This window comes from Cornus florida, unplaced genomic scaffold, assembly GCF_030987335.1.
Source record: "Cornus florida cultivar Cherokee Brave unplaced genomic scaffold, ASM3098733v1 CherokeeBrave_3.0.0_Hap2_Chr02, whole genome shotgun sequence".
In the NCBI taxonomy this organism is placed as follows: Eukaryota; Viridiplantae; Streptophyta; class Magnoliopsida; order Cornales; family Cornaceae; genus Cornus; species Cornus florida.
In genome coordinates this window covers 14,061,912-14,078,790 of record NW_026775572.1, presented here as the reverse complement: position 1 = coordinate 14,078,790, position 16,879 = coordinate 14,061,912, and the positions used below count along the sequence as shown (strand labels likewise).

Here is a 16,879-nt window from a genome sequence, read left to right as displayed (position 1 = left end):
CAAAACCAATAAGGGTGCCAGAAAGAGTTCTCAAGTTTTAGAGATCATACACACTGATATATGTGGACCTTTTCAAATTTCATGTTTCAATGATCAAAAATATTTTGTCACTTTTATTGACGATTACACACGTTTTATGTATCTTTACCTTCTAAATGATAAAAGTGAAGCACTTGATACTTTTAAATCATATAAGGTGGAGATGGAGAAACAAAGGGAAAAATAAATCAAGATAGTGCAATCGGATAGATGAGGAGAATATTATGGTAGATATACAAAACAAGGACAAAGACCAGGTCCATTTACAAAATTCCTTATGGAGAATGGCATTATAGCACAATATTCGATGCCAGGCACACCAGAACAAAATGGTGTAGCAGAAAGAAGGAATCGAATGCTAATAGACATGGTAAGAAGTATGATTAGTAATTCTTCTCTCCCTTTATCTCTATGGAGTGAGGCCTTAAAAACGGCTGTGTATATCTTAAACAGGGTTCCAACCAAATCGGTTCCAAAAACACCCTTTGAGTTATGGAATAGTTGGAAACCAAGTTTAGGACACTTACACATATGGGGTTGTCCAGTTGAGGTCAGGGTGTACAATCCTATAGAGAAAAAGTAGGACTTAAAGACAATAAGTGGGTTTTTTATTGGCTATGCAGAAAAGTCCAAGGGGTTCAAGTTTTATTGTCCTTTGCATAAACCTATTATTGTTGAGGCGAGAAATGCTAGGTTTCTTGAGGATGTTGACATTAGTGGGAGTGAACAACCTCGAAATTTAATTTTTGAGGAAACACGTGATTTGTTTGTTAGACCTGTGACTAAAGAACCTTTACCTATACTTCAAGAAATTTCTCAAGATGTTATTATGGAAGAATAGGTAAATCAAGAAGTTCATACTCACGAGAATCCTATTGTCAATGAACCTGTTCTAAATGAACAGATAGAGTTAAGAAGGTCCTAAAGAGTAAGAAAACCTGCAATCCCCTCTGATTATGTTGTATATTTACAAGAAATTGACCTTGATATTGGAATTGATAAAGACCCAATTACATTTTCACAAGCCATGAGTGGAGAAAATTCAAGGTTATGGTATGATGCCATGTTAGAGGAACTAGACTCTATGACTAAAAATCAAGTCTGGGATTTGGTTCAATTGCCAGAAGGGGCTAATGCAGTTAGCTGTAAATGGGTTTATAAGACTAAAAGACACCTAAAAGGCAAGATTGAACGATATAGGGCCAGATTTGTAGCCAAAGGGTATACCCAAAGGGAAGGCATTGATTACCATGATACATTTTCTCCCGTTTCTATAAAGGATTCCCTTCGTATTATCATGGCATTGGTAACTCATTTTGATTTAGAGTTACATCAAATGGATGTGAAAATGGCATTTCTTAATGGGGACTTGAATGAGGAGGTATACATGAAACAACCTGAAGGTTTTCATTCAGATAAAGAAAACAATATGGTTTGCAAACTCAAGAAATCCATATATGGGTTGAAACAAGCTTCACGTCAGTGGTATTACAAATTTCATGATGTTATCTCTTCTTTTGGGTTTAAAGAGAACATCGTTGATCAATGTATATACCTTAAGGTTAGTGGGAGTAAGTTCATTCTTTTGATCCTATATGTGGATGATATTTTGCTTGCCAGTAGCGACTTAGGGTTGCTACATGAAGTTAAAGAATTTCTTTCTAGAAATTTTGATATGAAAGATATGGTGAAGCATTTGATGTCATTGGCATAGAAATTTATAGGGATAGATCCCAAGGATGATTGGATTATCCCAAAAGGCCTATATCAATAAAGTTTTAGAGAGATTTCGAATGTTGGGTTGTGCTTCAAGTGTTGCTCCTATTGTCAAGGGTGACAAATTCAGTCAAAATCAGTGCCCAAGAAATGATTTGGAAAGGGAAGAGATGGAAGTCATTCCTTATGCATCTGCAGTAGGATGTCTAATGTATGTGCAAATATGCACTAGACCAGACATTGCATTTGCAGTAGGAATGTTAAGCAGATACCAAAGTAATCCAGGAATGGATCATTGGCGAGCTGCAAAGAAAGTGATGCGATATCTATAAGGGACAAAGGATTACATGCTGACATACAAAAGATCATATCTTTTGGAAGTGGATGGATATTCTGATTCTGATTTTGGAAGATGCATTGACTCTAGAAAGTCAACATCAGGATATGTATTCCTCTTTGCAAGAGGAGCTATCTCATGGAAAAGCTTAAAACAGAAATCAATCACTTCCTCTACTATGGAGGCGGAGTACGTAGCATGTCATAAGGCTACAGGACATGCCTTATGGTTACGGGATTTTATCACAAGTCTTAAAATTGTGGATTCCATCTCTAAGCCATTGAGAATCTATTGTGATAATTCCGCTGCAGTTCGTTTCTGTAACAACAATACAAGTGGGAGTTCAAATAGGTGGATTGACATAAAGTTCCTTGTTGTTAAAAAAAAAAGTTCAGAATCGTCAAGTGTTAGTAGATTACATAGGAACAAGGTCAATGGTCGCAGATCCTATGACAAAGGGTTTGCCACCCAAATTGTATAAGGAACATGTAAGACATATAGGACTTATTGATATGTCTTGTGCTTGATTTACTGAGATGCTTTAAAGTTTGCAATTGCATTTATGTTCTGATGATTCTTAGTTTTTTTTTATTTGTCATTTTTAAGGAAGTATACATAAAGTTTATAAATGACAAATTATCCTTTTGGATAATAAAGTAAGACCTTAGAATGGGCTTATGGGAGCTTATTCATACAGATAGTCCATTGGGACAATAAAGTTGGCTTCCTTGAATAGTTTTTGAAATAATTATTTATAAAGTACAACCACATACTAAAGATGTTTATCTAAAGAAAGACAGTGATATAATGATACATGGAAGGTAGTACTCATTTGTATAGTGTAATTTCCGCCATGATTTTATACACTGAAATTCTATAGATAAAAATTTTTTAGTTCTCAAACCCGTAAGGGTAATAAATGTGTTAATATTGACCAAGTGGGAGGATGTTGGACACGTTTATTCATTAAACATGGTGTGGCCTATATTCTCACACTATTATAACCACTTATACTAACACAACGTTACTGGAAAGTTACGATTACGTGGTTTTTGGGAAGTTACGATTACGTGGTTTTTAGGAAGTTATGGTGGTTTTATAATAACTACCATTTTGAATCAAAATAGAAAAGAGGGCTTGTATGATGGATTACTTGCTTCTCGATTTTATTTTTTTTACAGAATCCTACAGAGATCCCATGTCTAACAAGTACAGTCTGTGTTGTCTCCATCAAGTACACGCATCAAGACTTGTATAGGCGTGAACATCATTAGGATTTCCAAATTTGTTTTGCAGGCATTAACCAAACTGATTTTATGACTGCACATTTTTCCATGGTCAAAACCTCATTTGGATGGGTTCGCTGAATCCCCCTCTCTCTCCTAATCGGGGCACATAGAGGATGGAGATGATAAATCCATCTCAAGATGCTGAATCATACATTCATTGGAGCCATGCCATAGCAACAGAGACAACTAGCTCAACAGGTCTTCACAACGACACTACCCAAGAACCTTTCAGAGGAGGTTTGAGTTCAAATACGTGACCCTTATGTTGGGATCCATACAAAGGTCCAATCCATCGGATTTCACTTCTCATTCTCAATGTTTTTATTTTTAGAAACCGGGGTTGTATGACTAGCTTCTCTTTCAAAAGAATGTAATTTTTATGGAATTTTTTTTTAAAATTGAGTACAATAAGTTTTATTATAAATAGTAAAGTTTAATGATAAAGTTAATCATATTAGAAAATATAATTACAAGTTTTTTATTTTATTTTTATGATAAATTGATACTAATAATAATAAAATTAAGGTAAATTGTATAATTAATATTTATATAAAAGAAAAAAATAATAAAAATAAATTAATAAAAAAATGACAAATTTAACGAGAAATAATAAAATAATTTTTTGTGATATGTTTGTTCTTAATTACTATAAAAAGGCTTTCAAAAGTTCATTTTCCTGTAATTTTCCATATATATATATATAGAGAGAGAGAGAGAGAGAGAGAGAGAGAGAGAGAGAGAGTATAAGAATTGACCTGTAAGCGATGCCGCTGGGGCAGGGAGAAGGGCAGCCACACCTGTCGTTGCAAACCATGGCATCCCTCCTCAACTCTTCCCTGACGTCTGTCATTTTCAAACACACTGTTTTTCTTTTTTGGGTGCAAAACAAAGGGACTGTGACTAAAGCTTAAGGAGAACCTTAACAGTGACACGTGGGGGCCAGCTGGGTAAACCTAAAATTCCGAGGATGACACCTGGTGCTACGTGGTAAATGAAGGTTACGGCGCATGGACACTTCATGCAAGATCTTCTCTTCGCATTCCACGTAACCTCTGTTCAAAACACTTCAAATTAAGTCAACTTGATTCCTAAATTAATTATTATTAATTTGTCCCTCTGTTTTTTGAACAGAATGAGACCACGCATCAATCAAATTATCAGATCTGTAAGACAAATTATAATATCAGAACCATATTTGTTTTCAGTCCTAATCACATTAAAAATTTGACAATTACACATTACCTATTAATTTTACAATTATTTTAAAAACAACATAGTTGTTTCATTAGATAGGATTGAAAAAAAATTATAATCATCCATGTACGGCTCACATATATTTATTCTGCAATTTTTTTCCCTCGGTCGAATAACTATATATATATATATATATTTTTTTTCTTTGGTTAGTGGTATCTAGTCACGAAATAAAAAATATTACATTCCAAGCCACTCATTCATCATCTAATCAAATATATATATATAAACTAATTAAGTGAACATGTATAATAAAATTATAATTGAAGAACTCTTGAGAATATATTTTTATTCTCATCTTAAAAAAAAAAAAAATCATTTCAATGATTGTCTCAAGATGAAATTATAAATCATTTATAGCAATGGTCTCAACAACCCATTACATAATACTCCGTAGTATCATGGTCATGTGGGGCATGTTACATATACATATATATAAATGATTTATAATTTCTTAATTGAGACAATCATTGAAATGATTATTTTTTAAGATGAGAATAAAAATATATTCTCAAGAGTTCTTCAATTATAATTTTATTATACATGTTCACTTAATTAAACTAATATATATATATATATATATATATATATATATATATATATTTGATTAGATGATGAATGAGTGGTTAGGAATGTAATATTTTTTATTTCGTGACTAGATACCACTAACCAGAGAAAAATAAAAAATAAAAAAATCTATTTTCACCGCTTGACTTTATACATTATAATTACAACAGTTGAGCAATTTTAGTACAATATATAGAATTTTTTTTTTTTTTTCGAGTACAATATATAGATTAAGAGTGACATTTAGCGCAAGTGCCACCATCACCACATTAAATTCATTAATTGTTATGCTACTCTTATGTAGTACATAAATCAATGCTACTGACGTTTGCATTTCAGGCCTTCAATAATATTGGTTTCTTGTGAGTACATTAATCAATGGTTATAAAAAGGTCCCAAATGTCGTTAACAATCCCAAGGCTAAGGATTTAAAACATAATGAGATTTACCTTTTGAATAAACATAGACAAAGCCAGGATTACAGAGGAGACTAAAGATAATAAGAAAATTAAAAAATAAACATAATAATTTTTATAATAAAGATACGTTATATATATTTAAGAATAGACCAAAAATAATGATGTTATCATTTTTCTGATCTCAAGAGATTCTTCTTGTACGTATTCTCTTTACTAATACCAATGTATTCTCTTTACTAATACCAATGTGTGTTGAAAGGAAGTGGTTGAAGAGTAATAAAAATTTATTACATATCACATATGAATTAGGCTTATAAGCAAAATAAGAGTAGTACTATGGATTGGTTTGAATTGGGCTGATAGGAAGAGAAAAAGTGGTACTAAAAATTGATTACACATGGGCTGGGTTAAGAAAAATAGTAGTACTAAATTTTTTAAAAAAAATTAAATATGGGCTATAGCTCAGGTTAGCCCATTAAAAGTTCCGCCCATGCGAGTAAATAATATTCATCTTCTTTTTTTTTTAGTATTTAATTCATTCAAGAATATAAAAAATGTTGTAAAGAATAACTTTTTGGCTCTTACCATTAAAAAAATATGTACCTAGCACATAACTAATTAAATTTAGTAAATACCGAAATTACCCTTTATTGAATTTTACATTAACTAAATTTAGCAAATGATAGGATAAAGTGCAAAAAACTCCATTGAATTATGTTTAAATTTGCAAATAACCCCTTTAAACTATATTTTTTTACATAATAACCCCTTAAACTATCACATTCTGTTGCAAAATGCCACAATGCCTCTACTATTTTTCATTAAATGACCACAATTCCCTTTCTTTTTGAATTGCACTTAATTTATTTTTCTTACAGAAATAAGTTATGAAAAAAAACTCATACTATATCGATGACATATTCACCATTAAATTTGAATAAATTTATCTTTAATATTAAATGTTAAAATAAAAATCTTAAGTGGAAGATTTTAAAACAGTTTAAGTAATTTCTTATTTTTTTTCATGAATATATTGCATGAAAAATAAGGTATTTTTAATTTAAGTAATTTATTAATTTTTCATGAATATAATGTATGAAAAAGAAAGTTTTTTTTTTTAGTTAGTACTCACACGCACATGCCTTCAACGAGACTCGAACCCCTAACCTCCATTTGGGAAGTAGGAGCCCGGTACTACTAGGCCACCGGCCTGTTGGTAAAAAGAAGGTATTATTTACGGTAAAAAAGTTTAAATTGAATATAATTAGTTTTATTATAAATAGTAAAGTTTAATGATAAGTTAATCATATTATAAAATATAATTACAAGTTTTTTTTTTCATTTTTTTGATAAATTGATACTAATAATAATAAAATTAAGGTAAATGGTATAATTAATATTTATATAAGAGAAAAAGATAATAAAAATAAATTACTAAGAAATTCCTTTTATGATGTGTCTGTTCTTAATTGTCACAAATCAATAATTCAGGGGTAATTTTTAATTCAGGAATATTTGCAAAAGGATAATAGTTTAAGAGGATTTTTTGCTCTTTATCCTAAAGAATACAATAATAATATTACATTAACTCTATTTTTTATTTATTTTTATTTTTTAATTATAGGAAGGGTATTTTAGTTTTTTTTTTATTACCCTTTTAACGACTAATAGACGGGAGTCTGGAGGTCTTTATTTGCCATACAATAAATGTTAGGGAATTTTTAGAACCTACGTGTATAATGTATAAAGCAAGAATGTTAAAATTTAGGGTAAAGTACACAGACACCTCCTGAGGTTTGGGATAAGGACAAGCAGATGAAAGTTTACCTATTTTTGGACAACCACACCCCCTCGTAAATTTTGCCATCCAAACAGAGCCTTAAAATATGTGAAAAGTCTATTTTACCCTTCACTATTTTATTAATTTTAATTGTAAAATATCAAAATAGTTAAATGACCAAGTTACCCATTTCATCTCTCTCTACCCAACCCCTTTCTCTCTCCTCCACAATCCATTCACAGCCCATTTCTCTCTCCTCTCTCCGTTCTCTCTCTTCCTCCTCTTGTCGCTCCAGCACCACCCACCATCCCAGTACCACCGCCCACCCCTTCTATCTCTCTCTCTCCACGATTCCACCCCACACCACTTAGAAGACGAAATCACCGCCGCCCGTCAACATCATCATCATCATCCAACAATGGCTTCCGGCGACGATGGAGGCAAGACACGACTTGATTCCGATGACGATTATGTTCAAAGGATGACCCTGGCATCATCTGTTGGTGGTGAAGGGTTGTGGCTTAAGGTTGTGATTGGGTGTTGGTGTTTGAGTTTGTGATTGCTCCTCTTCCTCCTCTTTAGTCAATTACCTATCTACCCAAACAGAACACAACAAATCAATTTCTCTTATTATTTTAGATTCAGTCAAAATCACCATGGCTTCAATCTTGAGTTGGTTTTTTTTTTTTTTTTTTTTTTTTTTTTTTTTTTTTTTTTTAATCTTAAAACCTTTGTGATTTGATGCTGATTTATATCTCCAATTTGTGGAGACGAGATCAAAATTACAGTGTATGGGCCTTTGTCGCTGCCTTGTGTGTGTGGATATATATATGTACGTATCTGTATATACATATGTGTGTGTGTGTGTGTGTGTGGTGAAGAGAAGGGTTGAAGAAATCGGGGCAGAGCGTAGAGCACCTCCATGTGCGTGATTTGCAGTAGTGATGACATATGTGTGTGCATGTGTAATATACAGACAATATATATATGTGTGTGTATTAGTTGTTTGGGTTGGGTCTGTGCTGTGGGAGAGGGGAAAGAGAAGAAGAGGGAAAGGATTTTGGGTTTATTATATGGGTTTTACCCAATAACCCATTTAAATTTATTTGATTCAAGGGCATTTAAGTCAATTGTATTTGTCAATTTTATGTCAAAGGGTAATAAAGTCAATTCACCATTGTTGGGGTGTCTTTGTCCATTTTTTCGAACTTGAGGGGGTGTGAATGTCCAAAAATAGGACAACTTTTATTTACATGTCCTTATGTCAAATCTCAGGAAGTGTTGGTGTACTTTACCCTAAAATTTAAATGCCCGAGCCATATATATATATATATACTTTGGTAGTTGTTTGGTCATCTCAAATAACAGTTCCACAGCTGTAAAGTGTCCTCGGTCCGAAAATAACTTGTCTTTTAACAACTTTCTTTTCTGATTGATGCAGCTATTTATCACGAGTCCAAAAATCCAATTGCATGTGGGTCTAAGAGAATAATGAAATCTTTCGACAAGAAATTAGGTTACAAGTCTATCAATGATAAACCTTCAAAAGAAAGTCTATCAATGATAGATTGCTTTGAGCAAAGATAAGATCACAGGCATGCCACTTAATTTTAGTAACACACAGTCAAACATAGGCACGTTGAAATCATAATTTAATAAGCTTAAAATGTCTAATTGTTTTGCTTAATTGGGTGCATTTTTATGCCATCATTTTTTGTCCTCTAATGTGTTTTCTCCCTTGTTGTAACCTCTGTGATTTTATAATATTATATAATAAAAAATAGAGAATTTTCAAGTAGAATTTTTTTTTATTTTATTTTATTAGATGAGGTATTACATAATAAATATTTTTGGAATTGTGTAGTTTCTTGACGGTCACATCTCCTACTTTTCTCAAATTAATCGTGGAGAATATACAATTTTTTAAAAATATTATTGTTTATTTGCCTATGTAGATCAATAATCGTTGAAAGAAAATATATAAAAACAACTCCTTGGAGGACATAAGTCAAGGAGGGACCAAAATATTGGAGACTTTTTCACTTTGTAGGTAGCTTATGGCAATTTGGAGGCACTTTGAATATTGCGCGCGTGACAATAATTCTGATTTGGAGTGTTTGTCATCTCAAGTCTAACATAAAATTCAATTCCTTTGACAAGTAATTTCACTCATCATTGACCCTTAATACTTAAAATTAAAATTTTCGCTTTTCGACGTAAAATATTTTTTTAAAATTTTTTTTAGGTAAAATATATATTTTTTATTTTTACTTATTCGGTATTCGGCAAATGTTGAGATTGAGGTTGAGGTTCAGGTTGAGGTCAAAGTTGAATTCATCGGACGGAACGTATAAAATAATTTACTAAAAATTAATAGGTAAGTTATATTTGTTAGATTTTAATATTTTGTTTCTTTGTAAATATTTTATAATTATCAAACACCAGAAAATAAAATATATATATATTTAAAAATATTTTACATTCAAACAAACAAAACCTTGATTACAATTTACTTGATATATGAGCTTTTTAAAATGATATAATAATAAAACGTTACAAATACCTTATGGATTGTTTAAAAATGATATGATTTTTTTTAGAGTTAATATTGGCACTCCCAAACTCTCCTTAGGCACTCAAACTATATTTTTAGTTAATAAAAAGGATAGAAATACCCTTTTCTATTATTTTTGATTTCTTTTCTTCGTGGCCATATAATAATAACCAAACATATTTAAGGATATGTTTGATTTGTAATCCTGAGAATAATTTTTTGTTTTCAGAAAGTTGTACACAAAACTCTAGTTGGTTCTGTTTCCTGAAAATTATTTTTTGAAAACTCGATTATAAAAAAGCCTGTTTTTAGAAAATTGTCTTTTATAATTCTCTGAAAATAATTTTATATTCTCTAAATTCTTAAGAACTATTTTTAAAGTTACAAACCGAGCAAACCCTAAATCACTAAACTTTTTCATCAATCAATTGATATTTCTTCATTTTCTTCTTGTCAACTACCTTAACCTTTGAAAACTTGAATTTATTTATTTATTTCCTCTCAAGAGTCTAATGTTGGTTGGTTCAAACAAAAATTATATCGACAAGTCTCGTAGATGAAGAAGAAAAGAATGAAAGATGAATGAGTTGATCAAAGAGGAAAAGATTAGTGGTTTAGATATGTTTGGCTTTCTAATAAAGTGAGGAAGAAGATGAAAATTAAAAAAAAGAAAAGAGATATTTAAAATTTTTAATTAATTAAAAATGTAATTGGAATGCCTGAGGAGAATATTGGAACGCCAATATCAAATTTTTTTAAAATTTTTTAAAAGCACTTAAAATGATACGATAGGACATAGATAAAAGCGTAATTCTCCCATTATTTATTACAAATATATGTATGATATCTAGGCTATTTTCAGCTTTCTCCGGCAACAAACAAGCACGCAATTACCTTGTAGTTTTTTTACCGACAAAGTTTTTTATAGACTCGTCTTCTAAGTTGTAACTAGAGTTTAGTTTCCAATATCATTTTATAAGTCACCGACCACACAATTCTTAAATATAAATATGCTACTATTATATTTTTCTCAAAAGAACTAAAAGTTTACACTTGGTTATGTAAAAGAAGCACTATTACCTTTTTGTGCTTTTAATAACTACATTCGATCTCTCACTATTTTATTAGTTTTAAATCAAAATCAAAGTAACATGGTTTTGATTTTGACAAACCATATGGTGCAACAAGTTATTTCAAATGTATTCCCTACATAGTAGGAGGCAAAGTTCTATTTCATTGATGACATCACCTAATTGAGGCTAATTCACTTCATTTATCTATTAAATTATTATAAACTTTGACTTATAAAATCATTAGCTTTTCTAGTACATGAGTTTCTACTTGCTTTTGCTTTTGCTTTTTAGTTGTAGGTGGAGATTTGCTTCCAAAAGCTAAGATTGCCTACAAATTCAATAGTTTAACATAGTATTTGTGCAGACAACTATTAATGTGACGGTGTAAAAAGGAATTTTTTTTATATTTATATATGTACAATGCAAAAAAAAAAAAAAAAATAGCAAATATTGTATTTTAAGTTTTAACTAAGTTTTACTCGAAAGTTCGTGGGAAAGTTACTATATTAGCTTTTACGAAAATGTGGATGGTCCAACCCTCATGTGCACATGTTTGAAAATATCCTAAGCTGTTAAATTTGTCAGTAGTCAGTACACCAGTAGGTGTGAAACCTTTAAAATTTGTAGGTGAGACTTAAACTTGTAGAGCCTATTTCTCTCTCTCTCACTCTCTCTAGATATATATACACACACACACACACACACACATACACACACATATATTTGAGGAAAATTCCTATTATCACTTTTTACTAGAAGCTAAACGACAAGAAATTAGTGGTCACCCAGGGTTTGGTAGCATTGGTTTTAAAACATGGATCCTGTTGGGCTGTGTTTGGATTCAGTGAATTGGAAAAAGACACAAGAGAGAAGAGAACAAAGAGAGAGAATATCCGTGCAGAAAACATGAGGCGGGAAAAATATATATATAAAAAAAGCTACAGAAGGGTAAATGGTCCCTTCTTTTCTTTTTCTTTTTTTTAGTGTCAAAAAGAAAAACGTTTCTTAGTAGAACCAATGTTAATTTTTAATAATTACAAATTATTGATGCCTTTTGAATTTTTTTTTTAAAAATAGTACTCTGATAATAATATTTTGAAACTTTTAAAAGGAAACTTATATTATAAGTTACACGATCCTTCTTAACGAGTGTCGCTTTCTTATTTCAAACGCGTTCCGATTTTAACTTAAATTTTTACTATTTATTACTTAATTCTGTCGCTCTCACTTTTCACATTTGCTCTTACTTTCACTTTATGTAACTTAGCTTGTATTTGTTAAAAAGTTAGGAGTCTTTAAAAATAACAAAACTTTCGTCCAAATATAAATATTCATTTTAAAAAATATAAGTCACAATTCTGAATTGAATATTTATTTTGGATAGAAGAGAAGAGAGTATATAATTTAAAACAAAAATGAGTCAAAAAAAATAATAATTAAATTAGCAATCCTATTTTATTGTCACAACTGAATTATTACACAAATAATCATTTCATTTCATTGCAATTCTTAATTACTGAAAGGAGATTAATAATATTCTTTCTGTTTTTTCCCCCTCGTACTTCAATTGTGGTAGCCAGCCGGAGCAGGCATGATAGATATTTCAGCAACTTTTCCACCGCCTAAAAAGTAGGGCCCACCACAAGTAATGGGGAGATCTTTTTGTAGGAATGGAGGGCATGAGAAATATCAGAGGCAAGCCCATCATCATAATTTTATCTCTCGTGCTGCTACTTTTGTGGGTCCCTATATTAGCTGTGCTTCAATAATGGATTCAATGATCCCTTGGGTCGTCAGTTGGTCCCTTCGTGTCTTCAGTTTCTTCTGTAACTCACCAGTTCACCCGATACAAATTTTAATTTGTTGTTTTGTTTTCAGACATTAATATTCCATCATTATTGAGTAATCATAAAGTTAATAATGTACTATAATTACAATCACCATAATTATCATTACTTTTTCTGCCAACTTGTTTGTAAAGAAATAAAATTGTTAAACTGAACTAGTACGTTGATTCATAAACTGTCCACTACTAATACAACTTTCACGTCACATTTTGTCAAGGTGTCTTAAAGCAGCCTATATATTTATATGTTAATTAGAAAATAGTTACTTTGATAATCCTAATAGCTTATTAAATAAAGAGTACCCTTTATAGAACTTAGTCACATAAAAATGAAAATGTGAGTAAGAGTAAATTCGAGAGTGAAAGTGTAAGTCCGATAAAATTAAGTCATAAATAATGAGTATTTGAGAGCGCGATAAAATTAAGTCATACGAATAACTTAAATTTGGACATCTTTAATTTGATTAAAGGTCGTTTTGCGTTGAACTAAATTTAATTCTTAAGAGACGAAAAATCATCATTTAAACTTCAATAACATATGTAATTTGTGGGTGATTCAAAATGTTAGTAAGGCAATTTCTTTTGGATTCTATTGCTGACCAAAATCTGCTTATTGAAACAGTACGTTAAGACCTAAACATTATCATTCACCCATGATATATGCAGTTTTGATGCAATGCTTTGTTAATTCCATATTTCACCTTATCAGTAATTATTCTGTCAAAAAAAAAAAATCAGTAATTATTAACATCATTTTATATTTCAAGGCACCAGCAAAAAATATATTTCTAAAAACAGGTGTATTACTCCAATATGTGTAATGTATACATGTCCACAATCATAGTGTTCTGTTTAGGAAATTACTCAATTCTTTTTTTCTTCTCTCTTGCAAAGTATCACAAAACATGTAGTACAGTGATCTCTAATTTCGAAAGAACAAAGAAAAAATGAAACGTTCAAATCTTTTTGAGAGTTTATTTACAATGAACCAAAAAATATAAATACATACGGAGTATATAAATAGAAGTCCATATTATTTCTCATTTCAATCAACCCCTCGTCTGAATCCAAATTCAAATAATTTTCCATAAAGAAAACTCCATCCTCCTTCAGCCAAGTTTTATTAATAACCCATAATAAAACACAACAGATGGAATATATTATATAACCAGTTTAAAATAGACTAGTAAACTAGCAATTTATCTCTTTATACATCTAACAAAAATCAAAATAATAAATAAAATAAAGTAAGAATCTAAGCCAAAAACAAAAACAAAAAAACAAAAACAAAAAAGTAAAGAAAGAAAGAAAGAAAGAAAACCCCTCATATCCATTCCTCCACATTTCCCTCTGTACCACCCCCACTTCCGTTCACCAAAGTAGCAAGAAAGGAAAAGAGAGAGAGTGGAAATAAAAAACGATTTTCAGTCCATAGCATTTGGACCAGCACAAGCGTTCAACACGGGGCTCCAAATCCACTGCACCAAGAACTTCCTTCCCCTCCTTCCATTCAAATTGAAAGTCCTTCCCTTTCCATCCCTCATCACTTGCCCAATATACCCTCCCCCACCTCCGGTACCGTACAACCCCTCACACAGATCGCCAATCTCTGTCGGCGCCGTCGGATCCTCGCCGGCGTACCACGCGTTCACCAGCGGGTTCGACGCCAGCTCAGCAAGCTCATGAGCGATCACACTGATCATACCGTCCACGCCCACGTCAGCATTCGGTGGGGCCAGCGCTCCGGGCCCGCCACCCCCCATGTAAGCGGGCACGGCAAACGGGTAGGCACACACCTCGGGGCACTGCTTACCCGAGTTCCCGACCCATGCGTAGGGTAGGGTGTACCCTACCATGGATGGGAACGTGAAGTAGTGGAATCCACACACCGCTCGGCAGAAATCCTGTACGGTCACGTCCACGGAGGTTAGGATGAGGTAGATCCCGTTTTTGTGATCGACGGGGAAGGGCTTCGATCGGACGGCGGAGGCGATGACCTCTTGAATAGAGAGTCGGGTGAGGTGGGTCCCGTGGGAATACCTGTGGTCGGAGTACTCGCCGGCGACGAGGACGGAGCGGGAGATGTTGGCGCCGGTCTGGTCGGTGTATAACGAGACGGTGGACCACCAGTCGGCGACGGAGGGGGAGCGGGCGGCGCGGTGGTTGGCGGTGGAGATGGAGAGGAGGAAGTCCTTAATGAGGAGCTTCTGGGGTGCAGACCATTTCCCGTACCAGATGAGGTAGATGTTGATCGGCGAGGAGAGGACTGGACCCATGTGGTAGCGGAGGTTGACGAGGTTTGATGAACCCTCGAATTTCTTGGAGGAGGAGAGAGCTTTGGGTGGAAGTTTGGGGTTGAAGTAGTGGGGTTCAAGGTCTAGGGGTTGAGATGTGGGTGTAGCAGAGGTGGAGAGAGAAATGAAGAGGAACAAGAAGAGGGAGAAGAGAAGGGGAAGTGACATTTTTGGGGTTTGGGGGAGCCTGGTAGGGAAATGGAAATGGAAATGGAAATGGGGAGTTGTGAGATGAAGAAAGAGTGATCTGGGGGGAGTTATAAAGAGAGAGTGGAGAGAGAGGAGAGAGAGGGAGTGTTTGGGAGGGAAATGGGCTGGAGACAGCTGCCATTAGGAAGGGCACTGTTCTATTCTTCCAGTTCTCTCTCCTTTGTTTTTTTTTGTTTCTTTCTCAAAAACTGGGAATCACCTTTAAGTACAGTTTAATGACTGGAATGACACTTCTTGCACTTCCATTTTTGAAATAAAATTGATACATCTATTTGAACAAATTCAAATTTCATCGACTATAGTATTTTTCACAGTGGAGAGAAAAATAATATAATGATAGTTTTGTTTGATGACTTATAAGATTAAATTCATATTTAATTTGCAATTAATTGATGCAACAAATAAAAGTGTAATTACAAACTTTCATATTCTTTCTTTAAAAAAATATTATTTAAGAGTAATACTTTACGTGAAAACTCTTTTAAAACATGTATTAAATGGCCTGTTTAAATTTACGTATATCTAAAAAGAAATAATAATTATTTTAGTTCAGTGTATAAATATGAAGAGTTCACGACTCTTTTCATGAGAAATTTTTTTTGAAATCATTATTCTTTTCAATATTATAACATAATGTCATCAACCAATTATATATATATATTTATATATATATTACGAAAATCAACCAATTATGTCATAATGTTCGTCAACCAAAAATAAAAATATAATTTTGTGGATATCCACCTGGCATTAAAGTATTTTTCCTCCTATTTTAAAAATACGCAAGAAATGATTTTTTTATTTTTATTTTATAACAAAAATATTATTAATTAGTGATTAAAGGGAATGGAGAAAGGGCAGGGCTCGAACCCGATAATTACACATATGAAATAATCATCCACCTATTCTCCTCTATTCAAACAGTGACCGATGTGGGGTTAATCCTATAGCATAGGTTAGGTTAGCCTATAATGGTTGACCCTCTCGTTGTGGGAAGTGGGCATGGCCCGGACTAGAAGGTGGTGATGGATTGGGCTCCATTGGGTGATTATGACAGTATCACCATGACTAACAATTACAAATCTAAGAACCTACTACTGTATTTGTGACTAGTGGGATTTGTTAACAGTGCGTGTGTGAAGCACATTAAGTCGCTGTCGTTTATAGGGTTGTAGGCTCTAGGCTCTAACACAGCAGTGGTTAACTTCCATCTTATGGTTGTTTCATTTGAAGAGTGTTAAGATATGTTCCTCCATAAATTAGGAGTCTATTATTCATTTATTTGCTTTACTTCAAGATTTATACGTTTTTTTTGACTTGACTTTATACTTTTATATTGCCATCTTGACTTTAGACCTTTGTGCCTTTGAAAAAAAAAAAAAATTCATCGCACGTTGAGATGTAACACTGCAATTTCATTTAAATTAAGGAATAATTATACTTAAAATCCTCTTTAAATTTTTTAGATAACATGATTTTTTTTCTATAATTTTTAAAATAA

General features: G+C 32.6%; 1 protein-coding gene across 1 annotated transcript; it reads right to left on the bottom strand.

Moving 5' to 3' along the window:
- Positions 1-13,800: 13,800 nt before the first annotated feature.
- Positions 13,801-15,534, bottom strand: LOC132293770 (protein EXORDIUM-like 5). The gene has a single exon (XM_059791383.1). The coding sequence runs from the start codon at positions 15,334-15,336 to the stop codon at positions 14,299-14,301; it is 1,038 nt and encodes a 345-aa protein (XP_059647366.1). The 5' UTR covers positions 15,337-15,534; the 3' UTR covers positions 13,801-14,298.
- Between the last annotated feature and the right edge of the window lie 1,345 nt (positions 15,535-16,879).

Bases quoted from the DNA above. Each gene is read 5' to 3' on its own strand.
- LOC132293770 (XM_059791383.1), bottom strand. From the start codon at position 15,336: ATGTCACTTCCCCTTCTCTTCTCCCTCTTCTTGTTCCTCTTCATTTCT.